Below are 27,384 nucleotides of genomic sequence, written 5' to 3'. Positions count from 1 at the left end.
AATTTGATCCATATCTAACTTACATTATGTGCTGTTAATCAACTCCTAGTACGCATGATTGTTTGTTTGTGGTAGTGTGACAAAGTAGACTCACCTAATATTTGCATTATGCCTATCCCAAAAATAGGATCAATGACACAAAGTGTTGAATCTTTAGTTTTTGTGTTAACAAGGGTAAAATGCTGGCGAGTTCAAGAAGCCAGTACTAAAAGCCTGTTATCCTAGGTTCTTTTCACTATTCATTGGTTACAGGTCAAGTGACAAACAGGCTAAGAAACAAACTTGTAATACTAATCAAACTACGTACTAGCATGGTAACGGGATCCAATTTAGAATTAAAAATAATATTGTGGAACGAGAGAGGTCTAGGTAAACTAACTAAAATTGAGTAATGAGCAGAATAAAACAATTTAACCCTTCTATAGTAATTCTGCAAGAATGCCATACTCCATCAAATAACACAACACCAATACAAAGACACTGGAAAGGCCAAATTTATTCAGCTTTAATTTCTCCTAATGCTAGAGGAGTAATGATCTTAATACACAAGTCAATTCCATTCCAAATATTTAAGGTCTTAAAGGATTCAGCTAGACGTTACATAATAATTAATGGTTCTAATTTTAATGAAAACATTATTCTGGCTAATGTGTATGGACCTAACATAGATTGTCCAATTTTTTATTTAAAAATTATTTCTTTTACTATCTTCTCTACCAGGAAAATTATTAATTGCAGGAGACTTTAACTGCACACTATCTCCTAGCCTAGACCGCTCAACAGGTTTAGATACAACACACATACAGTCTAGAGGAAATATATAGGACTTCATCAAAGAACTCAAAGAACCATGGCGAAGATTAAAGCCCAGAACCTGTCAATTAATATTAGATTTAAAATGATCCAATATAACTGGGCAATGTGCATCTATATCACACCTGAAAAACTAAACAAGTTTAACTCAAACATCCCAGATATATGTTTCAAATATGAGGTGATTAAGATTTTCTGGCAAAACGTAATCACATGAATCTCCGCAATTATTTTAAAACCATTTCCAGTTACACCTGAAATATGTGCTTTAGGTTTATTTCCTGTAACTTTGTCATTACCATAACTAAAAATATTGATATGTGTCTTGTTATTGCAAGGCGTTTGATAGCACTCTATTGGAAGAACATAGAAAGTCCATCCATTGATCACTGGCTGAAAGATTTGACCTACAGTGTAAAGGTCAAATTAAAGGAGTTCCATAAAAGTTGGGATTTGTTTATATGATTTTTGGAACATAACTATACAATGGCACAAGCAAATACATCTTACGCTATTGGTTAATTGATTGATATATTTATATGTGTATTTTTGTATGTGGAATACAGTATATGTTTTTTTTTTTTTGTTTTTTTTTGCCCTAGCCCATGTATAACAATACATTTACCTGTTCAACTGAATCTGGATATAAGATATAAGTTGGATCTTCTTACAGGTCTTGAGGCATGGAACGAGCAGACTTAGCTCTCTTGAGCTTTGAGAAGAAGAAATCCTTGCTGGAACATGCAGCAAAATTCAAAAGTCTGATTGTATGATCCTCTGAGTTGGTAACTGGAAGTTGTCATCCATAGGGTGACTTGCATTTGCATGGTCATGGTCCACAGTTAAACTATTTTTATATTTAAAAGTTCTATGAATAATTCACTTTCCAAACCACTTCTAGTTTACCCAAGACATTGTTTTGAATATATAAAGTCTAAACATGTAATGTTGATCTTTACCCAAGTATTCACATTTAAAAATTAATAAGCACATGGTTTACAAGTTTTATACAGTGTAGTATTTCAAACAGTGCATATTAAATATATACATGATTATTTGAATCTAAATATAAAGTGAAATATTCCATCCACCAGAGTGGGCAGGGGACCCTCCCCCTCCTCGGTGGGACCAGCAGCGTACTTGAGCAAAGAAACATGGAAGGTGAGAGAGATGCGATAATGATTAGGCAGGATAAAACGAAAGGACACGGGTGTAATTTGTCTATCAATCTGGAAAGGACCCACATACCTGGAACTGAGTTTCTTGCAGGGTAATCGGAGGCACAAATCTCTAGTGGATAACCACACCCACTGACCAGGAATGTATTCTGGGTTGGGACGACGATGGCGATCAGCTTGGTCTTTCTGTCTGCGAATAGCACGCTGTAGATGAGTATGAGCTAGGTTCCAAGTTTCCTCATTTTTGAGTAGCCAATCATCTACTGCTGGGACATTAGAGGGTTCTCCAGACCTGGGAAGCAGTGGGGGTTGGAATCCCAGAATGCGTTGAAATGGAGTTAGACCAGTCGAGGATTTTTTAATGGAATTTATTCAGCCCACACTAGGAAGCGACTCCAGTCAATCTAATGTTGGCTGCAGTAGGAACGAAGAAAACAGTTGCATAAGTGTTCTGCAGTTTGCAGAGCAGTGGGGAGTTTGAGTAGAGGTATGAGACGGCAAGCTTTAGAAAATCTATCGATGACTGTGAGGATGGTGGTACAATTGTTGGACATAGGCAGATCCGTAATGAAATCAATGGCAATGTGTGACCAGGGACGTTGTGCTATGGGGAGAGGTTGGAGTAAACCGGCTGGCTTGTCGTGATGGTTTTTGAGTATTGCAGGTTATGCAGTGTTGGATAAACATGGTGGTTTCCTTAGACAACGATGGCCACCAGAAACGGTTTTGCAGTAACTGGACTGTAGCACTAATGGCAGGGTGTCTGGAGCTGGGCAGAGAGTGTACTTGTACTAATACTTGAGTCCCTAAAGTTTCGGGGACATAATCTTATTGGTATGACATTCTGCTGGCGTCTCTGACTGGGCGTTAGCTTGTTCAATTTCGGTAATTATGTCCCATTGGGTGGGTGCAATAATGAGACTGGGAGGCAGAATATTCTCAAGAGCTTGTGGAGTTTGATCACATTCAAATTGTTGTGACAGGGCATCTGCTTTTGTATTTTTTGTTCCGGGACGATAGGTTACCACAAACTTGAAGCGGGTAAAGAACAGAGACCAGCCTGCTTGCCTAGGGTTGAGTCTCTTGGCAGTTCTTAGATATTCTAGGTTCTTATGATCTGTCAAAACAGTGAATGGATGGGTGGACCCCTCCAACCAGTGACGCCATTCTTCAAAGGCTGATTTCATGGCTAGCAGTTCCCTATCACCAACATCATAATTCCTCTCTGCTGGATTTAGCTTCCTGGAATAGAAGGCACAAGGATATAGTTTGGCTACAGTTAAGGTATCAGAGTATACTAGAATGTCATCTATATATACACAATGACTATGCGATGTAGGAGATCTCTGAAAATGTCATTAACGAATGACTGGAACACAGATGGACTGTTTACCAGGCCGAAAGGCATGACCAGATATTCATAATGCCCAGTGCTTGTGGAGAACCCAGATTTCCATTAATCTCCCTTGAGAATGTGGATGAGGTTGTATGCACTCCGAAGGTCAAGTTTGGTGTAGTATTTAATGGTTCTAAGTTGTTCCATAGCAGCGGGTACCAGAGGCAGTGGGTACCGGAACTTGACAGTTATCTCATTGAGACCTCGGTAATCAATGCAGGGATGAAGTCCTTCATCTTTTTTCTGCACAAAGAAAAACCCTGCAGAGGCAGGCGGTTGAAGGCCGTATGAAGCTTTTTTTAATTCCTCATTGATGTATTTTTTCATGGCCTCTGTTTCAGGTTTGGATAGGGGAAAGATCCGTCCTCTAGGGGGCGTTGTCCCTTGTAACAGATCAATGGCACAATCATAGCTCCGGTGAGGAGGAAGTTTAGTGGCTTCAATTTTGCTAAAGGCCAGAGACAAGTCAGTATATTCAGGTGGGGGGTTAAATTTAGAATTAGCTTCATCAGAGACAGTGACAGATCGAACATTCAGAGGTGAGATGGGAGTGATACATTCAGAAAAACAGGTATCATTCCATTTAACAATTTGTCCCATTCTCCAGGAAATGTCTGGATTATGCCTTCGCAGCCAGGGCAGTCCAAGGATTATGAGACTGTGAAGTGTTACTAGGATGTAAAATTGGATTGTTTCTGTGTGTAGCATACCGGTTTGCATTTTGAGTTCTTGTGTGAGATGTGATATTTGTCCAGATCCTAGTGGGCGTCCATCTATCGCCTCCACTGTCAAAGGAGAGGAACAGCGAGTTAAAGGTATATTATGTCGGTATGCAAATTCTTTACACATGAAGTTTCCTGCTGCTCCTGAATCTAAAAATGCTTTGGTTGTTATCTTGTGTCCATTTATCTCAATGGTAATGGGTATGTTGACATACATATCAGGATTAAATGAATGCACAGGAAAACTCACCCAATCTTGGGAAGCACGGTTTGGTCATGAAGGACAAGAAACTCGAAGATGGCCTGGTTGACCACAGTATAGACAAAGTCGTTGTGTTAAGCAAAGGTTTCTTTCTTCAGAAGAGAGATTATAGGAGTTTACTTGCATGGGTTTGGATTCATCAGTGGCAACAGGGACGGACATACAGTGAGAACTGTGGGGAACATGTCGTCGTGTAAGTACCATAAACGGCTTCAGACTCACTTGAGATGGCGTCTCCATGGCGGGTGGATATAAACGCTCAGAAATGTCAACGAGATGCAAACAAGACTTTGCAAAGAGTGAGACAAACCAGTCTGCTTAAATAGATGGCGGAGTGATTTCAGCTGGACTAGTAATCATTGCAGGTACGGGGTAGATGGGAAATGTAGTAAAGAGGGAATGATGAGACAGTTAATAATGAGGTGAGGGTGCCCTCTGCTGGTCAGAGGAGGGAATCACGGAGTTTGTCTCTGTGACAGAGATGATGTAGATTAGGTCAAGATGCTGTTTTGCAAGTTCTTAACACCTTTGTCCTTCAAAAGTACAGAGGACAGATGGTCACCGTCTCCATTGCCACTTTTAATGATAAGCTTAACAAAAGTTCCAGAGTTAAGTGTTAACTCTGCAGCATTAGTTCATATTGGAAATTAATTTCTTCAAGTTAATTTCCTCAAGTTCCTGACTTTACCGCTGATCACTACACCTGGCTTCAACAGGCATACTATAAGCTTCAGTTACAGTCTCAATTTTGTTCAGTTCAGTTTAAATCAGTACACAACAGTACACTGTTATTTACATTTACTGTACAATTTTGTTTGCATTTACACTATAGCTGCATTAACAATAAAATTAGTTAATCTTTGCATCTTCTCACTTTCTTTCTTTCTTTCTTTCTTTCTCTGTCTTAGAGCATTCCCCCTTGATGGGGAAACATTAAAGAGCCCCTATTATGGATTTTTGTAAATGACCTTCCATGTAGTGTGTAACACAGCTCTAAGTTAAGTGAAATATCTGAAATCTGAAAGTGGACAGTGTTTAAAACTATTGATTCATCTATAAAAGAGTTGACTCATTGTGCTTAAAATGAATCGTCTTCATAGGGAGTCTTTAGCCGTTTTGGCATGACGTCGATACAAAACTTAAGCTCCGCCCAATTGTTGCGTGCGCAAAATTTAAAAATTAAATGGGAAACTTGAAGCCTGCGGCCCTGCCCACAAACAGTAGCAAAGAAAAAGAGGAAGACAAACACTGTAGCAGATCCCAGTTGAATGAAGTCATGAAGACGCTGTGCTCAGCTGGATATTATAGGAAGTGTGAGGGAAAGTTAGTGTTATTTCTCTACCCAAAGACGAAACTGTGAAGAGTCAGTGGTTAAGGTTTATTTTTGCAGAAATACCTCAGCATTATAGCCCTAATTTTCTTTAAATAATAAATAACAAAACAGGAAAGTGGCAGGAAATGGGACTGAAATTCGGGAGACTCTCGGGAATGTTGGCAGGTATGCTCACACTCTGCACTCTGACTACTTCAATATTGTTGATAAGTCGTGGTGGGCATTTCACTCTGTCTCACGCTGAATGCTGTCGACCAATTGCAACAGACTTTCATCGGTCCAATCAGTGCACATTAGCTTCGCGCTAAGGAGGGGTTTGGGATTAAATAAATCGCTGATCGAATCAAATGGGAGTCGCTGTGATATTTAGGTAAAAATAAATGCATATTAGACAATGAAAGTGTTTTTTGACCTTGCATGCATAACAGCCTGCTGTTCGAGACTCTTAAAACCATATTATGACCCTTTTTAATGTATAATAGAGGCTTTTTAAGCATTAATTGAGGTGGTTATTTTGTCTCCCCTGGTTAGAATCTATTGTTCAATTAAATTCATGTTTATTTATATAGCGCTTTTACAATGTAGATTGTATCACAGCAGCTTAACGTAGACGTTCTAATATTAAATATTCATGGTTCATGCATACTGGACTGCTTTAATATGGTTTACTGGACTGATTTTCATATGGTTTAGTACACTTTGCTTTCTCAAAGGTCTTATTCAGAGCTATTTACTATGAGTGTTTTGGCTTTGTTTGTGTGACATTTTTAGCATCAAGCATGCATAATCTTATTTATTTTTTCTGTGTTGCATATTATTTTTACAGAGTGTGTGCTGAATAAAACAAAATTACATTAGTCAAGAGAATGTTCTAAGTAGAAGAAATAAGAACAAATGTCAGAACATATCAAAAATATCCCAAGGGCCCCAAAATCACCTTAAATCCTAGGTTAAAAAAATGAAGAATACTTGACGCATTTTCACTTTTATCCAAAGCAACAATTTTGAATCAAATCAAATAATCAAATATAAGCACACAAATTCAGATAAGATTTAAATTTATTGATTTACTCTGCAATATAACATACATCTCAATCTCAATATGCTCTGCTGGAGAAGGCCTCTGAATTAAAGTTCATCTGTTTATTTTATTCATTATCATTTCAGTCTAAATAAAAGGATCAGACATTAACAATCAGGACACGTGCAGTGATACAATCACACACATTATGTCTCACACATATACTTTAATAGCACACACACACACTCTTGCACACTTAGCTTGAATATTGTGCTTTACAGCAATCTTTTAAAGTCTCTTTCTTTTAGTTTCAAAACCTGTTAGCAGGAAGAACACAGGAGACCTAACAGCATATAAACACATACAAACAATCACACACCCACATACGAACCTATACACACTCTCACACTGACAGAAGAGGTGTTCAAAAGTAGACAGAGTCACAATGACTGAAAACATCTGAAATGGCATGCTCTTAGGATTTGATTGAGTTTTGAAAGTGGCAACTATTTTTACATAGCAAACACTCAAAGACATCAAAGTTCTGAAACATCTAGGACTGAGTTTAGTGCTCTGAGCACAATTAACAACTAATTCATCACAACAGTTTATGATTCTTAAAGGTGAAGTGTGTCAATCTGCTGCACCTAATGGAACCAGAATTGAAAATATAAATAAATAAACTGATTTAACAGTAAATTTGAGTAGTGCTTTCTACCCACCACAGTATGCTTCTTTGCAGTTGCTAGGTGATTGTTTAGTAGCTCAGTTAATACTTTGCTTTAAATCTAAGTTTGTAATGTTTTGATTTGTCTTATAGCTTGTTGGTTTGGTTCTAGGCTTACTACTCTTTAACAAAGACTTTTTAACAGAAGTGACTCTGTAAAAACGTAGGTCATTGAAAAGTGGTCATCCGCTCTATGGTCATTTATTTTAGCAAGCAGTGCTTCACAAACGCCTTTAAATGTGACATCAGATTACACTTTTCTTTTGTAGATTTTCTGTGTTAGGATTCAGCTGTGTCTGCCAGCTCAGACAAATTGAAAAGAAAACACACAGCTTGTATGTTATTACCTCTCTGAGTGTTTTTAGGTGAAATAATTGACCTTTGAATTCTGTGCTGGTTTCTACGTAACCAGCTACTTCTGTGCCTGCTTCCAAACAAGCTATGGACACTGTCTTCTTCTTTTTGTAAACTGATAACAAAAATTTTTATGATGATGCCTTGCTTTTTTTCTTCTTTGAACAATAAAGTGATCCTGACATGCAGTCTGCACTGTGTTCAGATGTACTGTACAGTCTCACATGAGTTCTTACACATAATCTCAGCTTCAGGAGAGGCAACAGCGAGATGAATTAGCTTTAAATATGAAGGTAAGGTTCTATAAAATGTGGGCAAAAACTTGCTTGTTTGTGCAAAAGATTTTTTTGCCAGACTGCTTTATGACCTCGGTCAATAGGACGCTTGCATTTTAGGTATGTAGTTGTACCTACAATTTGTCTAAAACATATGTGATTTTTATATACTGTACAGTGCTCAGCATAACTGAGTACACCCCATTTTGAAAATGAATATTCATATCCATTTCTCAGTGATTACAGGCAATGTATTTCAGGGCATTATAATAAAACAGATTTATTAAATAGATATATTTATTTAAATAATATTTTAGTCACCAAAATTATTTAGAAATTGAAAGACAATACAATTAAATTCAAACAAAATATTGCTAAAAAATACAACCTACATAATTTCACCTAAATGTTTCAATTTTTTCCTCATTTTGAAATTGGTATTTAATATTTGCCAATAACATATACATTTGGGTGTACTAGCTTTTGGACTGTTATCGTAAGTTATTTTGTTAGATAAGCTACAGATTTGGCTTTAGTACTTACTTTAGTACTTTAGTACTTATATATGCTGAGCACTGCATATCATTTGTGTTTGTTATGTTGGGTTATGCCAGTTTCAGTTCACTTGTGTTTAGAATCAGATCATCATCCTTCATGTCCACAGCTGTGTTTGTCAGTGTGGTGTTGTTGATTTACACACTAACCAGCTCAGAAACGGCAGCTGAGCATTTGTTAAATACAGAAGTGTCAGTTTTATTATGTAGGCTACAGATGTTTGTTTGAATACATTTTATATTTTATATCACATTTTGTCATAATATTATGAAAATATGTTTTAATACTTTTTTATGTCAGTAATACAGACAAAAGTCAGCAGAAGCTCGAGTTTTGGTCGAGTGCTGTGTCTGTTTAGTTTAGCTTCTCCAGAATGGATTGGTTGGCTAAACACAACTGTGACCCTGCATCCTCAGAAAGGGATGGGAAGCAGCAGCTCATGGGCATTTAAAGAGATATAAAGCAAAATGGCTCACTGTGTACTAAAACTGAAAAACTTATTTAATGGTGAGTAAATCATGTTTATTTACACTGAGAACTTTAACCAAAGATAATTATAGACTTTTCATTAAGACCTCAAAGAATCATATCAACTTATGTAAAATAAACATCCAATGTCACTTTTAAGCCACCTTTTGTGGCAACATCCACCAATATGTGTACATTAAACAAATTTGAAACCATTTTTTAAAAAGCCACACACTGAATTTTTCAAGAAGTCAGTCTACGAAGGGCTTATAGTAAAAGTGAAAGCATTTACCAACACACTTCACATTTAAGAGCTACAAATGATTTGTCCTTGCTTCTTTTGAACCTATGTGAAGTAAACCTGACTTAGTTTGTTTCTGACAAAGGTTATAAATAACTTAGAGTGTGCTATCGGTAGCATGAGAGGTTAAAGAGTTAGCAATCATGCTAACATGGTGCTATGCATTGTCTTTGTGTTTAGAATTACTTTGCATGCATTAATATTCATACTGAACAGCTGAAGTGACAGTATTATTTGTCTGGTTTGCCCTTTATACATGCTCCAATTAGAAAAGTACCTGACTGAAAATTCATGAGCCTTAAGGGGAAAAGTACAACATGATATTATTGCTAAAATGCCTCTCATGCATAAATTCAAGTAACAAGAGAAACCTTCGCAAGACAATAAGAGACAAAGAATATTTCAAGCACTGAGCTGGTTTAAGCTACTGTTCTGTGGTGCAAATTCAAATATGTGAATTATTGTATTAGAGGTGATTTGTTTAAAGAACATGTGATTCTGCTCGATTCATCCCAGCACTGTGAGACACCAAAGCACAAAAATAACATTTCTCTTATTTTCTGCAATTATTGCATCCACACCAGTGTGCAATCATTACAATTTGAAATACTCAAAACATCCTTTACAGACATACAGTTTTGTTCTTGTACCCACATCCAATGGTTCCTATGAACTGCTTGCATTGGGCTGAGCTCTGCAACAGATATTAAAATGTGAAATGAAAATAATATATATATTTTTATTTATATTATTATTTAGCATTAAAATGCTGCTACTACTATTGCTGTGCTGCTAACTACTACTACTACTACTACTAATAATAATAATAATAATAATAATACTTTAAATGAAACAGCATTCATAACACATTTTAATGTAATATGACAATATTTCAGTAAAACTAAAAAATAACATGGAAGACTAAACTAATTCATTCATTAAGAGAGTCTTTCATGCAATAATTAAATGTGATAATAAAATATATATTGCTTTTGATAAACAACCTTGCAATAAATATTATCTTAGTAGCAATTTGGCTATTTATGTAAGCCAATAACTTTTTTAGCCCAGCAGATTTTTTATTCTTTTTTTTTTTTTTTTTTTTTTTTTTGCATTATATAACCAGAAATAATATTTGTTGAGATTTTCATGTTTACTTGATTAAGAATGATTCAGAAATCTTACATAGGTTCTTGTGGAATCTCACTTCCTTGGAGAAAGCTGTTGATTCTTCAGTTAGAAATGAAAAAGGTAGACATGTTCATAACTATGGCAGTATTAGATAAATACAGAGGGAAAAGTTTTGAACATCTGGAATACTCACCTAGAGCTTTCCGCAGCTTCCCGCAACTCCTCATCCAATCTAGAGAGGCAGAGACTAATTATTAGTTATGGTTGATGTCAAAAATTTTATCCCACATGAAATTTTTATTATTTTTTAATATTTCCAAAGTGTTGTTTAACATAGAGAAGAAAAATGCCAACACATTTGCGTCAAACTCGTTTTTAATAACTATTTTATTTTGACTTTGCCATGATGAATGTACATAATATACAAGTACAAGTAGATTAGTATTCAGCTTAAAGTGCAAAAGTCTTAACCAGGTTAATTAGGCAAGTCATTGGACAACAGTGGTTCTTAATAGGGCTGATAACTGATCTTAAATTTATTTAATTAAAAAAAATTTAAACCACTTTTATTTTACCCAAAATAAAAGAAATAAGACTGCTAAGAAGAAAAAATTATAGGAAATACTGTGAAAATATCCTTGCTCTGTTAAACATCACTTGGGAAACATTTGAAAAAGACTAAACATTTCAACTTCAGCTTCAACTGTACAGCTCAGTTATATACTTATTACTATTTAAGGCAACCAGTTACACAAAAAAAAAAAAAAAAAAAACTTTAAGGGTTTAAACACAGTTGTGTGGCAACAGTCTGTGGATGTAATTTGCTTCTAATGGTAATTTATTTTAATTAATTTTATGTTTTATTAATCACACTTCACAAAAACAGTTAGCAAAAACACTTTGATTGACATTCTCCCTTTGTAGCCCTCTGAGGACATTAGTCTTGTTTTTAAATCTGTAAGTATACTGACACATAAGAATTTGTAGCGCCATCCTCTTTTGAAAAGAGCACAATTTTATATGAATTTAAAGTAACAGACACCACAATGGCACAAATTGAATCGAAGCCTAAAAGGTCCCTTATGTAGGATATTTTGAGTTGAAACTTCATATGCACATCCAAGGGACATCATAGACTTATTTATCAGTACATCTTATCTTGTGAAAAGGGGCATAATTGGTCCTTTTTAAATGTAATAAGAAATGTAGAATAGTTAAAACAACACAAAATAACTATTTACACAGATTTTATATATAAAAATCTGACAATAAATTCAATAATCATTACATTTAATAAAATACATTATTGGACTAAAGGTGTAGAACAAAAAATGTAAAAACTTGTGAAATCTTGATAAAACGTGTGCTGTTTCTTCAAACTTATTATTTAAAATGAGCTGAAACAACACAATTCTTGAGTTTTTTTGTGGGACAACTTCATTGTTTTATGTTCAATGCACTTAAATTTGTAAAAACTAATAAGTTAACTTAATTCCATGATGTTGTCCCAAGACATATTGGTTGTATGGATAGAATCACTATCCATTGCTCCTTACCCCAGAATTTAAAATATATCTGTTTCCATAGAAACATGTCTTCACAGGTTTTAAATTATAGTCACAACTCCCGTGCAGATTCTCATAAACACATTCAACACCTTTTTGTCTCACTCTCACAATGTATGTGTGCAGTTGATCAGAGCCATTATTGTGGTTACTCTCATACCGTGTATGTCAAAAATAGATCGCAATTAAAGACAGTATAACATGTCGCTCAATAAATCTTGCTCACCTGACGATGCATTCAGGTATGTGGACGTACTCCATTGGGATGAGTTCCTCCAGTTCAGCTAAGCTGTTCACATATTTTATCTTACTGCTGAATTTTGAGCTGAAAAACATCAAATGCATTACATTTATTTATTTATTTATTATTTAATTATAATTTTTATACAACTGTATTTTTTGTACACAATGTATTTCGTTATTTTAAATCACTGTTTGAAATATCTCGATTTAGCATATTTTGTGATTCATATTTTCCCCTATGTATTTATTACATTAATAGTTTTTGAATTGCATTATGGCACCTTGATCTTTCCTCCAACAAATTTTAGTGACATTTACGGACATTCTTAAAAGTTTTAAGTTATACATTGTTTGTATTATTGTTGTAAATGAATACAAATACCTGATAGTAAAATCAGAGGATTTTGTGCTATTTTATAGACTGGGGATATTTTTACAGTGCATAGCTGCATTTATTATATCAAGTACAAAGTCAAAACAATACAATTATTATTATATAAAATATCCGTTTCTTTCTGAATATATTTCAAATATAATTGTGATGGCAAAGTTGAATTTTCAGGAGCCGTTTTTTCCAGTCTTCGATGTACAATTATTTGATTGTGATTCTAATATTTGGTGCTCGAGAGATATTATCGATGCTGAAAATAGTTGTGCTGCTTAACATTGCTTATAATGGACAAGAAAACATTTAGCTAACCTAATCACAGGAAATGACATTATGAAAAAGGAGCAATACATAGAAATTTAAAACACCAATATCAGGCAGTCTGCAGAGAAACATGGCCTTGGCAGCCTGATCTCACGAGAAAACGTAAGTATTTTACGTTTTGTCAGGTTAGTGGCTAATTCGTACGAATTCGTACGAGTTCAGTCGTACGAAATTGTACAATTTTAAAAAGAAGGCGTGGCACCTAACCCCACCCCTAAACCCAACCGTCATTGGGGGATGAGCAAATCGTACTAAATCGTACGAATTAGATCATACGAATTCATACAAATTAGCCACTAAATCAAAAAGTTACGAATTGCCGTGAGATTGTGTTGGCCTTGGACACCAGTGGACATTTCAGCATGACAACGACCCAAAACAAACAGCAAAAGCAGTAAAGAACTGGTTAGCAGACAAAAACATTAATGTTTTGCAGTGGCCCAGCCAAGAGTCCTGATTTAAATCCAATTGAAAATCTGTGAAAGGAGGTTAAGATCAGGGTGAACGCAAAGAGACCCTCCAAACTAAAGGAATGGAGCTTATCGTTAAAGATGAATAGGCAAAAATACTAGTGGAGACATGCAAAAAGTTGGTCAGAAATTAAAGGAAGCATGTGATTGCTGTGATTGCCAATAAAAGATTTTCTATTAATTATTGAGAATGGTATAAATAATTTTGCACAAGCCAATTTTAGTTCAGATATACATAAAAGATGACAAATGTTTGTCTCCACAATGATGCCTCTTGAACATCATCTTATTAGCTTTTAGAAAAGGCATGTGTCATTTCCAGTAAAAACAAAACTTGCTGGTACTGTATATTTAAGTCAGAATTTGTCTGCGGTATATACTTTTTATTTATTTTATTCTATACACAAATGTCATAAGATCAACCTTTTCTGAATCTTAACCATTAGTTGACACTGTATTAAAACATAAAATTCTGTCCACATACCTGATAAAAGGTTTTGTGATGGCTAGAATTGTCCTAATGAACCATGACGGATGAACAATGATGAAAGATTTTAAGTTCTTTCTCAACCTGAAAATTGTAAACAAAAGATATTAGTAATATGTTATTGAGAATATTAAAAATTTATGTATAGACAGTATACCTCCTGTCAATCATCTGGTAGCATCTCTTGAGCCAATTGAGGCCAGGCATCCTCCGGTGTGGAGTGGCTCCATTTAAGTAAACAATCATATAATCTTCTGCTACCATGAGCTCCAGTGTACTGATAACATACCTGAGTGTAATATGTAAGTGTAATATTATTTACTTAATGATTTATGCTTTGTCTGTCTGATATTATTACATTTCAGGTCACATTTAAAAGATAATTTGACATAAGGACAACTGAATGAACTCACAGAAAGAGGTTTTCCATGATCTCGTGATAGTCCTCTCTATCGCTGTCAGGAAGGAAGCACGCAGCAAACACAATGATGGCATTTGCACCATTGCTATAGTAGCCTATAAGTGAAGAAAACCACAGTTGTGAAGGATCCCTGCAAACAGTCACTATGGTTTCATCATGTGAACCCATTTCTCAACACATTAAAAGTCATATTACAAGTTAGCCCTGTACAAAAAAAGTCTGAGCTTAATTCTATTAAATGTGTACATTTAGCCTTAAATATGTTTTTTAAAAGCTGTTGTTGCAGATAATGTAATATTAATTAAATTAACTGACATCCATGATGGAATAATCTTTTAAATTTAACAAACTTTTTGTCAGATTAAATGTTCTTCGTCATATTTTGATGTATTGACTAAAAAACTAAAGCACATAATCATAGCCTACATCATTATAAGAAATGTGTAAATACAATAAATTCATTAGAAATTAAACTATTACCTTCCATGCAGTGTGTAATAGCTCTAAGTGAATGAAAAAAATTGAGCTGAAGTTTAAATCTGAAAGTGCACCATGTTTAAAACTATTGATTCTCAAGAGTCAAAAGTCAACTCGGTTTCAAATCTTTAGCTGTTTCGTGTTGATGTTTCGTGTTGATGTCCATATAGGAGGCGCTGGACCGGGAAAAACCAGGAGCCCGCCCTTCCCTATACTAGCTGAGTGAGGTTGGGGGGGGGTATTGCGCCTGAATGACATGACTGAATTTGAGTGATCACACTGATCACTGATTTGTTCCTGTCATTTTTCTGATGATTAATTCAATAATCTACACAAGGCAGTTCAAGACAATTCACTTGGTGGCCATCTTTGAAAAGCCTCTCGGGCAGTAGGCTATGCTCGTGCATTCTTTCTGAATGGGGAAACATTAAGGTTAAATTTCATATTAGGAATCATCAATATAATTAAACAACTGTGCCATTAGTTTCATTTCTGAATGTTCAAATCACACAAAATCTGCAGAAACTCAAGGCTGGTCCGAGCCCCTCCCCCGGATATTTGTCATTCTATAGCAATTGCTGATTGACTCTTGTACTAGAAGGTGGGGCTTCATTCACCATGTTGATGGTTACACTTTTCCCCATTCAAAACTATACGACACATCTTGTGTATTCTATAGTCTTTGATTGGGCTCACACAAAAAGGTGCTGGTCAAATAATTAGTATATCTTCGAAAAGTTGGTTTATTGTACTGATTCCATTTAAAAAGTGAAACTTGTATAATGTATACATGCATTCCACACAGACTGATATATTTCAACTGTTTATTTATTTTTTAATGTTGATCATTTTGATGACAACTAATGAAAACCCTAAATTCAGTGTCTCAGAAAATTAGAACATAAAATAATACCAGTACAAAGAAAGGATTTTTAGAAATCTTGGCCAACTGAATTGTATGAACATGAAAAGTATGAGCATGCACAGCACGCAATACTTAGTTTGGGCTCCTTTTGCCTGAATTACTGCAGAAATGCGACGTGACCTAGAGTGCTCTAGCATGTCCTGTTATTGAGCTGCATTGATCTTGGGCCTCAGAAAACACAGTGGAGAAACACAAACAGATGACATGGTACTCTAAACCATCACTGTCTTAGGAAACTTTACAGTGGACCTCAAGCAACATGGATTGTGTGCCTCTCCTCTCTTCCTCCAGACTCTAGGATCCTAATTTCCGAAGGAAATACAAAATTTACTTTCATCAGAGAATATAACTTTGGAGCACTCAGCAACAGTCCAGTCTTTTCCCAGTTGAAACACATCTGACATGAGACAATGTCAGTTGTTCAACTGTGGCTTGACACAAGGAATGCGACAGCTGAAACCAATGTCTTGCAACAGTCTTGAAGCACTGACTCCAGGTGACTCATTGTGAATCTCCCCCACAATTTTGAATGGGTTTTGTTTTACAATTCTCTCCAGGGTGCAGTTATCCCTATTGCTTGTAAACTTTTTTCTACCACAGCTTTTCCTTCCCTTCACCTCTCTATTAATGTTCTGGGACATAGAGCTCTGTGAAAAACCAGCCTCTTTTGCAATGACATTTTATGTCTTGCCTTCCTTGTGCAAGGTGTCGGTGGTCGTTTTTTTGACAAATATCAAATCAGTCATCATCCCCATGATTGTGTAGCCTAAAATATTAGACAATGGCTGCGTCCAAAACTGCACACTTCCATACTATACAGTACGCTAAAATCAGTATGCGAGCCGAGTAGTATGTCCGAATTCATAGAATTCGAAAATCAGTATGCGAGAAGTACCCGGATGACTTACTACTTCCGGCGAGATTCTGAAGTGCGCATCCTATGCATGCTGCGCTATCCCATGATGCCCCACGAGCGAATTTATGAATGGGAGTAAAGCTGCGGTCACACTTGGCTTTTTATTCCCATAGACTTCCATTCATACGCACACGAATACGTCAGACCGGAAACGCGGGGTCATGCGTTAAGTTTCGCAGGTTGCAGCAGTGTAAAGTTCAAGCTTGGTGAACTCTGACCTGCGAAATCTCGCCACTTGACTGCGTGAGACCAATCGAGGATCAAAACAGCACCTCTCTGGACAGAAATTTAAAACATGGACTGATGGCTGGCTTTTTTAAATGTCTAATCATCATGTTTAATCCCGCCCCTTTTCGCAGCGCCGTACAACAGAATTTCGCACACACAAAGCCCAGTGTGACCGTAGCTTCAAGCAACGCAACTGACACAGGTAGGTCACGTGACCATGACAAAATGGTGGATGTAGTACGTCCGAATTCCATTCATACTTTTCACATTCTTACTGTATAGAACGTACTTTTCTAACAGCCGAGTAGTACGTTTCAAATGCAAATGCAATTCAAATGCTGTACCTACTGAGTAGTAGGCGGTTTCGGACGCAGTATAAAGGTGCGGTCACACTTGACTTTTCTTCCCATAGACTTCCATTCATACGCACGCGAATGCGTCAGACCGGAAACCCGGGGTCATGCGTCAAGCTTCGCATGTTGCTGCGGTGCAAAGTTCAAGCTTGGTGAACTCTAACCTGCGAAATCGCATCACTTGGCTGCATGAGACCAATCGAGGATCAAAACAGGACCTCTCTGGACAGAAATTTAAAACATGGAGCAATCGCTTGCTTTTTTAATGTCTAATAAGCTTGTTTAATCCCGCCCCTTTTCGCAGCGCAGCACTACAGAACTTCGCACACACAAAGCCCGGTGTGACCGTAGCTTCAGAGACCATTTATAAGCCTTTGCAGGTGTTTTGAGTTAATTAGCTGATTAAAGTGTGGCACCAGGTGTCTTCAATTCTGAACCTTTTCACAATATTCAAATTTTCTGGGACACTGAATTTGGGGTTTTCATTAGTTGTCATCAAAATCATCAAAGTTAAAAGAAATAAACAGTTGAAATATATCAGTCTGTGTGAAATGAATGTGCACATTATGTAAGTTTCACTTCTTGAATGGAATTAGTGAAATAAATCAACTTTTGAAGATATACAAATTATATGACCAGCATTTGTATACTCTCCATGGCTGGCTACTTGTGCATTTCTTTCTGTCTTTTGCTGAACACAGTCAACCCACAAAAAAAGTGAATAAAAAGTGATTTTTGGAAAAAGTGAATCGCTGATCACATCATATGGCAGTCATTTGATAATCAGGCAAAAATATATGCATAATATAAAACAATGAAAGTTTTTTTGACCATGTGTGCATATCAGCCTGTTGTTGGAGACCCCCAAAATATAATTGCATAATAGGGGCTGTTAAAAGGGTTAGATCACCCAAAGTAAAAAAATTATGTGATCATTTATTCAACCTTTACTTGTTTAAAACCAGACTGAATTTCTTTCTTCTGTTGAACACAAAGATATTTATAAATATGGTTACAGGTATTCTGTTTTCTTCAAAATATCTTCTTTTGTGTTCAACATAAATAAAAAAAATAAAGGTTCACTCATAAAGGTTCGACACAATTTCTGTTTTTGCACACAATTGTGTATGCTAATCATGCTCTTGTTATACTTGACCCAGAGTTTTTCTTTTTAATAGCAATAAAGTTCTGATTGCATACCTCCATGGGATATCACTTTTTGGTAGGGTTCAATGCTCTTCATGTTGATGCGGTGCTCTTGCTCTCCAATGATGACCGTTCTCCAGAGTTTGGAATCCTGCCGTTCCTCCTCAGCACTGTATGTGGGAATGGGCTCAACTGTTTCTTTTACAGAATCTCGCTGGGATGCTTGAGGTTCTAATAACACTGAGACTTATTAATCTGCTTTAAATAATGTAAAATGGTCACAAGTGTTAATGGCCTACCTTCCCAGTCTATTTCATGGTCTGTATAATCTGCTTCATCAGGTGTGTCCAGATCATCCACATTGATGTCAAGGTCATCTGGTGTGTCAAACAGGTCATCCTCACTTTGGTCCAATGAAAGACTAATACGGGGAGCGGACAGTTTTTTCCTCTGAGAGGACACACCCCCTTGGCCCTCTAGGGGCAGTGAGGTGGGTGGAGCTAGTTGGAAATGAACCGAAAATTAAAATGATGTAAATGTAAATTAATAAAAAATCTTTAAAACAATAAAAAGATATAAAAAAATTTTTTATAAAATCTTCAGAAGATTCTGTGTCATTGTTCAAATACTCACCTGGTCTACTCTCTGCCCCCTCAAAACTCATCTTGCTTTCATAAGCCTGGTCCATCCCCACATTGCCAGAAGGAAAACTATTAGAAACATGATATTTATATCACTTGCCAATGGATTGACATTTTGCTGTCAGAGATGCATGCAACTATCCACAATAGTTTTTATTAAAAAATATTATTTCTACTACTAATACTACTACTACTACTATTAATAATAATAATAATAATAATAATAATAATAATAGCAATTATAATAATAAGCTATTATTAACAACAATAATAATAATAATAATAATAATAATCAGATAATAATTATATTAAATTTGTTAATAACAACCATAATAAAATATACATTTATTACAAATAATGTTTACAAATATAAAAGATAAACAGTCACAAGAAGAATAAATGAATGATAACTGATTAATACATAGTAGTCAACATATGAACGACATCCGAAAAAAAAAGCAGTTTTTCAGAATTGTCCTAAGACAAGCCTGGGTGTTGTTCAATAGTATTAAGACATCTTTGATGAAAGCTTTTGATCCACAAATGTTGCAACTTTTGTACTTTTTTATTGGTAATAAAAGACATTGAGACAATCACCTTTTCATTTTCTTCCATGTGTTCAGAATAATGAGAATACTTCTATCACAGAAATGTAAGGCTCTGCCATCTTGGTTTCTTTTTTTTTCCCACGTGGAGCCCATTCTCTTATTCTCTCTTTTGGGTTTCATCAAAACTTATAGTAATTCAGCAATTTATTTTTTAGAAGCTAATTAATTAAACTAGAATGTAACGCAAGTTACTCAAATAGTATTAATTCTACTTATTAATATTTTTTAAGTAATGCATTATTCCTTACTAGGGCCAGACAGAATCAGCGAAAAAAATCTGTGGATCTATGCGGACTGATTTTGGGGGTAGCATAACTAAAAACTTAATACATGAAACAAAAAATAACACCTTTTTAGCTTTTATTTAATATTTACAATGCAAATCGAATTAGAACCACTTATTCAATAAACAAAGCAAGTCTCTCATATAATTATCTACTAAGTATTAATTAAGTATTAATTAATATTTAACTAAGTAAATATTACTTTACAAACTGTATTCTATATAAATCATATGAACATTTTCATGTGAGCCAATAATACAACTGACATTAATTTAAAAACTGAATTAATATAAATTTACACACATTTACACAAGTAAATAAATGGACTCAATAATAGGCTAAAAATCTGCGGAAATCTGCAAATTTCTGCGCGCACAAATTCTGTGTGGGCCTACATTTTTTTAAAATACAATCAACACACAATAATAATAATGTAAGCATTTCTAGTTAAAAAGTAAAAAGTAAGAACTCACAGACACAGAGAGCTGTTTAAATGAGTCTCAAGCACAGAAGATGCACTTAAAACTGTGAATCCGGAACTTTTGCAGCTTTTCCTTCAGTATGTTGCAATGGCAGTCTTGCATTGGCTGCTGCTGCAATAAGAACAACCAAACTGTCAACAGAAATCTGCTCTAAAAATAATTATCCATGCTATTCTTTCACTATCTTTCTTTGAAATTAAAAAGCAGTGTGCATTCATGTGTAAATGTATGCATAAAACACACACACACAGCCACGTGAGAAGGGAAGCCTGTCTCGCGGGAGTGTCTACAATAAGCTGCCAGATGGTTTCCAGTTCTCACACAGAGTGTTGAGAGAGAGAAAGAGAGTGGGTGAGGGTGAAAGTGGAAAGGTCTGTTGCTTTCTCCCTCCATCAAGATGTTGGATTAATCCATCCATCCATCCTCCACAGCAGGAAACAGGAAAAGTAGGCGGGCATTATGTCATCATCATCATCATCATGAACCCCTTCTTCTCTCTCCCTCTTCTTTGTGAATCACTCTTCCGCCTGAGTGTCCACACACATTCACATCTACAAACACGCACTCAGTGTCTCACACACACACATAGGCAAATTATTGAGCCATGCATGTAGAGCAGTGAATTTGAATGATGCCCAAAACAGGTCAACTGTACACATAGGCTGAAGCTTCATTATGATAAAACATGTGCTTGCATTCAACATGACAAACAATCATTTATGATCCATATGCAAACAGAAGCAGCTGCCTCTATCTTGCATCATAGAGGATGCTGATGTTAAACCTCTTCCGCTATCACACACAGATGTATCACAAACAAATGCCCATCCCTTTCTCCTTCACTCCCAGTTTTCAAATAACAGCAAGCCTGATATAATACCCACAATGCACTCACCACCACGGTTGAGGCACCGTTCTGTTCCCTGCCCTGGGTTTTAGATCATAGATGTGTGGCTGTTTCTCTCAGCGTCAGGGATGCTCAGCTCATCCACTGCCGAGTGCATCCACCATTTTATGGTCATGTGACCTCCTCGAGCACCAAATAAGGATGTGAGGCTGTTCTCTCCGCCCTGAGCTGGAGATACAAATGAGTGAGACTGAGCAGCAACACTCAATGAAGCTGAAGGGGCCTGAATGCACAGGTGAACTACAGTGTGTGAATGAGTCTGACTATGTAACACGCTTTAGATTCGTTAAATAAACTGAAGCTGTTTTAAGTGGTACAAGGTCACAGTGTTTAGGAACTGCCTTTTAAGCAGTTTTTTTTTGTTTTGTTTGCATGTGGTAAAGAAGTGCACTTTTGCATTCTTTTAAAAAAGAGTGCTAATTATTGAAGTAATCTGGTATTTTGTTTTTTCAGTTACATTAAAATTTGTATTGAATGTCATTATTTTGGGCGGTGGCGCAGTGGGTAGCACAATCGCCTCACAATAAGAGGTCATTGGTTTGAGCCTCAGCTGGGTCAGTTGACATTTCTGTGTGGAGTTTGCATGTTCCCCCCGTGTTTGCGTGGGTTTCCTCGAAGTGCTCCAGTTTCCCCCACAAGTCCAAAAGACATGTGGTATAGGTGAATTGGGTAAGCTAAACTGTCCAGTGGTGTAAAGTAACTAATTACAAATACTCAAACTACTGTAATCGAGTAGTTTTTCTGAGGAATTGTAAAGTAGTTATGTGGGCTTTTACTTTCCCTTGAGTACATTTTTAGTGCAACGTCTGTACTTTTACTCCACTATTTTCCTTTAACCTGCAGTCACTACTTTATCTTTTTCTTGTCTATGGGGATTAGAAAAATCAGTCCTGTGATTCCTGTCCAATCAAATCGCACACAGAAGGTAAATCACATCATACTGAACTACCTCAAGACATGGACGCGTTAAACATGTCCAAAAGAAGATGTCCAAAATCTTTACATGCAATGACCCAGAGACTGTTTAGATGCATGTCAATGATGAAAAAAGGATGGACGTTTACTGTATGAAGAGCGAAATGGCCTTAAACAGGCACAAGACGTCAACATGATGTCAGATTGAAGTTGTACCCCAACATTGTGGGGACGTTGGATTTTGTTTGGAAATGAAAATTGGGTTGACATCAGCCCAACGTCAATGTCCAACGTCCAACCTAAAATCAACCAAATACCAAAGTCTAATGATGTTACAGCTTGGCGTTGTTAGGGCTTGACGTTTTTGGTTGCCACACCTGACGAATAAATGTCAGTATTTGACATCAATATGAAGTTGGTTTAAGACATTGGCTCGATGTTGTTTTTGGTCACTTTCTAACACAACCTAAAATCAACCAAATATCAACGTTATTTGACATCGCTATTGGACATTGAAATAACAATATCATTAGACACTAGCTAGGCATTGAATTTTGATCACCTGACATCACAACCTAAATCTATCCTAATATTAACATCTTATGATGTTGTGTGCCTGCTGGGCAATAACTAGATGCACTTCAGAATGTTACGTTTACACACATACACAAATTGCACGTAATTGCATCAGCTTTTTACAGCGTATTACTCACTACTCTTAAGTACTTTTGAAAAGGGCGTTTTACTTATACTTTGAGTAATATTTACAACAGATACTTTTACTCTACTTGCACTACATTTTTAGGCAAGTAATAGTACTTTTACTTAAGTGTGATTTTTTTCAGTACTCTTTCCACCACTGAAATGTATGGGTGTTTCCCAGTGATGGGTTGCAACTGGAATGGCATCCACTATGTAAAGCATATTCTGGATAAGTTGTCGGTTCATTCCGCTAAAAAAAAGGAAAATGATTGAATATATGCCATTATTTAACCATTAAAGTGGTTTGAGCCAAGTAGGGGTAAACCATGGGTAATTCCTCCTGGCAGAAACAAACTTGAGTGAAATCTAGTAGAAATAGGATTTTGCTTTTTTAACATCTAAAATATTTTAAATATTTTATTTACTGTTTACGACCAAATTATTAGCCCTCTTGTTTTTATTTTATTTATTTATTTATTTTTTATATTTCTCATGTTAAATGGAGAGATTTTTCCAATACATTTTAAACATACATACTTTTAATAACTAACTTTATTACATTTATATAACAAGATAATGAAAATGTATATGATAAGTTATATTTGTCTTTGCCATAATAACAGTACATAATATTTTACTATGTATTTTCAAGACAGTAATCAGCTGAGCAATTTAAAGTTCAATAACAAGTTCACTTACCTTAACTAGGCAAGTTAGAATTATTAGGCAAGCCACTGGACAACAGTGGTTTGTTCTTTACTTAATCGTGGGAAAAATGCAAAGGGGGAAAATAATACAATTTGATAATAAATACTTTTAAAATGTTAAGTTAGGCATACCAGTGGTGCAGTGGGTAGCATTATTGCCTCACAGCAAGAAGGTCGCTGGTTCAAGCCTCGGCTGGGTCAGTTGGCATTTCTGTGTCGAGTTTGCATGTTCTCCCCGTGTTCGCGTGGGCACCCTCCGGGTGCTCTAGTTTCCCCCACAAGTCCATAGAAATGGGGTATAGGTGAATTGGGTAAGCTAAATTGTCCTTAATGTATGTGGGTGAATGAGAGTGTATGGGTGTTTCCCAGTGATCGGTTGCAGCTGGAAGAGCATCTGCTGCATAAAACATTTGCTGGATAAGTTGGCGGTTTATTCCGCTCTGTCGACCCCCGATTAATAAAGAGAATAAGCCAAAAAGAAAATGAATGTATGAATCAGTGCACCTATATTTGTATATCGTATTTAAAAAAATTAATTGTTTCTTTCAAGTTATAAAGCAAAATGTAACATTTTTACAATTACTTCTGGTTTATGTATTATAGTACATTTTTTTTTTTTTTTTAAATATGGTTAAAGTGTACTGTCTGAAAGAGCTGACAAATACTTATAATAAACTAATATATATAAATGTAATTTCTATTGACACAATGTATAAATAAATAAATCCACAAATAAATTCCTTAATAAATAAATCAATAATCCACAAATAAATAAATAAATAAATGTACTGTATATAAATCCACAAATTCCTGCGTAAATAAATATATAAATAATTAATAGTGTGGGTAAATAAATAATTTAATGAATTACGTGATTGTAGTAATGGCATAAGATGGTATAAAGACCACCTACTGGTGATTGATAAACACCATCTCATTAGCATGTTGAGCTGAGGAAAGTTAATACGGAGCATGTTAAAAAAATGAATAAACATTTGAATGGGGTGGAAAATCAATTTTCAGTTTAGCATTTTCTTATTCCCCGATGTGATTATTTTTCTGCCTGTACTAATAATTTTTGTATACATTAATTTTTGTACTGTAATAATAAGGGGTCACCTTCTTGATGTGAGGCGACAGTGCTAACCACTGAGACAACGTGCTGCCACAAATGTTTTCAAATGTACTTTAAAATGTATAATTTTAAATTATAACAAAGGGCACATCATGACATGAATAATTTTTTATTATTGTTTTATGCTTCTATCCCAAACACTGAAAATGATGTCAGTTTCATTATTAAATCCTAAATTCAAAAGAAAAATAACATTTATAAACGTTATCTTACTTAAAAGAAGTTCACAAATGTCCTGTATTATGTATATACTCAAATCATAAACTATTGTGGTCAAACTGTAAATCAAGGTTTGTGCTCTCGGGAGATCATTCACTTGATCACCCATAAAGATTCATTGTGTTGAATCTGCCTTTTGAAAGTGTTCACAGAAAAGCTTACTCTAAGTACAAAGTAAAAATAGTAAAATATCTGTTCCCAGCTGTACCAAAATGAAGCATGTTCTTTGATTTAAGATCCCCACAGTGTTGTGAGAAGTGTGTTGTATGTTCAGCTACTCACCAGCTTTCTGCTCCAAGTCTCTTGTATTTGTTAAAGGAAGCAATGGGAGGTGCTCTATGACCTCTTACTCAGAAAGTGTTTGGTCCAATGTTCATTACAACGGTTACTGTGCCACACCTGACATAAGTGTAAAGACATAAATCATTGCTGGACTTATAGATTCACTCTTTAGCTCTTTTGAACAATCACGGTGGTGAAAAAAATAAAATCACATTTTTTGCTTATTTGCTTTTTAACTTCATTGTTGTAACAAATTGTAGACGCATAATGGTCAGAATGTAATTTAGGGTACATTTAGTTATATTTATATATGTTTATTTATATATTTATAAATATTTATTATAAATAAAAGTATTCTTGTTATTATACAATTAATCTAAATAATCTTAAATGTAACTGGAAAACAATGTTAAGACAAAACTTGAATGAAGTTCTATAGACAATTCAATAAAATACCAAAAAAACATGTTTTATAGAATTACCTGTTGTCTTAGACTTGACACATGGCAGAGAATTAAGTTTATTAAGATGACTCGTCATCCCTCCTTTTTGCTTCATACATCAAAAATCTATCAGGAGGCATGCTTAGTTAGATCACCATCATATTGTTCAAACTTTTGTTTTGTCGACTTGCAAAACAAAAAAAGGCAGTTACGTCGGTTTTACAACGCATGAGCGGCGCGTGAGCAGCAAATAGCCTGCTGTTTTGGCGCGCATGTTAACTACCGGGACTCCCACTGGCAGAACAGCAGCGCGTGCGAGAGGCATGCGGGTTCTCTGCGCACACACGGAGATGCGTCAGTTTGCTTTTTGATTAAACTACATTGCTTTCACCAGCGTTGGTTCGGGTACACATAGAGAATAACGTCTTTATTTCGGAATTACCACTCTTTATAAATAGGGTCTAGCGACGCCCCTGAGCCCGTCTATAGGTAACTGACAGGTTACTGGGTTACTGACAGGTTGGTTAAACCATAGTTAAACTATAGTAAAACAATAGTTACACTATGTTAAACCGTATTTAAACTATAATAAAACCATAGTTAAACTATAGTAAAACCATAGTAAAACCACAGTAAATCTATAGTAAAATAATAGTTAAACTATAGTAAAACCTTTGTAAATCTATAGTAAAACCATAGTTAAACTATAGTAAAACCATAGTTAATCTATAGTAAAACCATAGTTAATCTATAGTAAAACCATAGTAAACCACAGTAAAACCATAGTGAAACCATCATAAAACCATAGTTAAACTACAGTAAAACCATAGTTAAACTATAGTGAAACCATAGTTAAACTATAGTAAAACCATAAAAAGTATATAGTTAAACTGTAGTAAAACTATAGTAAAACTATAGTAAAACCATAGTAAAACTACAGTAAAACCATAGTAAAACCATAGTTAAACTATAGTAAAACCATAGTTAGACCATAATTAAACTATAGTAAACCCATAGTTAAACTATAGTAAAACCATAATAAAACCATAGTTAAACCATAGTAAAACTAAAGTTAAACTATAGTAAAACCATAGTTAATCTATAGTAAAACCACAGTAAATCCATAGTAAAACCATAGTAAAACTATAGTAAAACCATAGAAAAACCACAGTTAAACTATAGTAAAACCATAGTAAAACTATATTAAAATCATAGTAAAACCACAGTTAAACTATAGTAAAACCATAGTAAAACCATAGTTAAACTACAGTACAACTACAGTTAAACCATAGTAAAACCATAGCTAAACTATAAGAAAACCATAGTAAAACCATAGTAAAACTATAGTAAAACCATAGTTAAACTACAGTACAACTACAGTTAAACCGTAGTAAACCTAAACTATAAGAAAACCATAGTAAAACCAAAGTTAACTATAGTAATACCATAGTAAAACCATAGTTAAACCATTGTAAAACAATGGTTAAACTATAGTAAAATCATAGTAAAACCACAGTTAAACTATAGTAAAACCATAGTAAAATCATAGTTAAACTACAGTAAAACTACAGTTAAACCAT

General features: G+C 35.3%; 1 protein-coding gene across 3 annotated transcripts; it reads right to left on the bottom strand.

The window, feature by feature from the left end:
- Positions 1-8,642: 8,642 nt before the first annotated feature.
- On the bottom strand, positions 8,643-25,418 carry prune2 (prune homolog 2 with BCH domain). Of its 3 annotated transcripts, none has more exons than XM_056458417.1 (13): positions 25,362-25,405; positions 21,390-21,569; positions 20,486-20,605; positions 19,113-19,189; positions 18,779-18,979; positions 18,534-18,710; positions 14,427-14,529; positions 14,171-14,302; positions 14,011-14,097; positions 12,328-12,426; positions 10,730-10,768; positions 10,591-10,635; positions 8,643-10,099 (listed from the first exon to the last, which is right to left on the bottom strand). In XM_056458417.1, exons 4-13 carry the CDS (start codon positions 19,165-19,167, stop codon positions 10,072-10,074), a joined length of 966 nt encoding a protein of 321 aa, XP_056314392.1. In that variant the 5' UTR covers positions 19,168-19,189; positions 20,486-20,605; positions 21,390-21,569; positions 25,362-25,405; the 3' UTR covers positions 8,643-10,071. The 3 variants fall into 3 exon arrangements, with proteins under 3 accessions (XP_056314392.1, XP_056314393.1, XP_056314394.1); XM_056458418.1 differs by having other exon boundaries at positions 20,486-20,602; XM_056458419.1 differs by lacking the exon at positions 21,390-21,569 and having other exon boundaries at positions 25,362-25,418.
- Between the last annotated feature and the right edge of the window lie 1,966 nt (positions 25,419-27,384).

Source organism: Danio aesculapii, chromosome 5 (assembly GCF_903798145.1).
Source record: "Danio aesculapii chromosome 5, fDanAes4.1, whole genome shotgun sequence".
Lineage (NCBI taxonomy): Eukaryota > Metazoa > Chordata > Actinopteri > Cypriniformes > Danionidae > Danio > Danio aesculapii.
Note: the sequence above shows the minus strand (reverse complement) of the source record. Positions and strands in the feature narration are given on the sequence as shown.

What these genes read in the sequence shown, in the direction of transcription:
- prune2 (XM_056458419.1), bottom strand. Translation starts at nt 19,167, where the DNA reads ATGGACCAGGCTTATGAAAGCAAGATGAGTTTTGAGGGGGCAGAGAGT. An exon ending in GGGGGCAGAGAGTAGACCAG is followed by an intron (nt 18,980 to 19,112) that starts GTGAGTATTTGA and finishes ATTTCCAACTAG; the next exon opens with CTCCACCCACCTCACTGCCC. An exon ending in AAAAGTGATATCCCATGGAG is followed by an intron (nt 14,530 to 18,533) that starts GTATGCAATCAG and finishes CTTCACTTATAG; the next exon opens with GCTACTATAGCAATGGTGCA.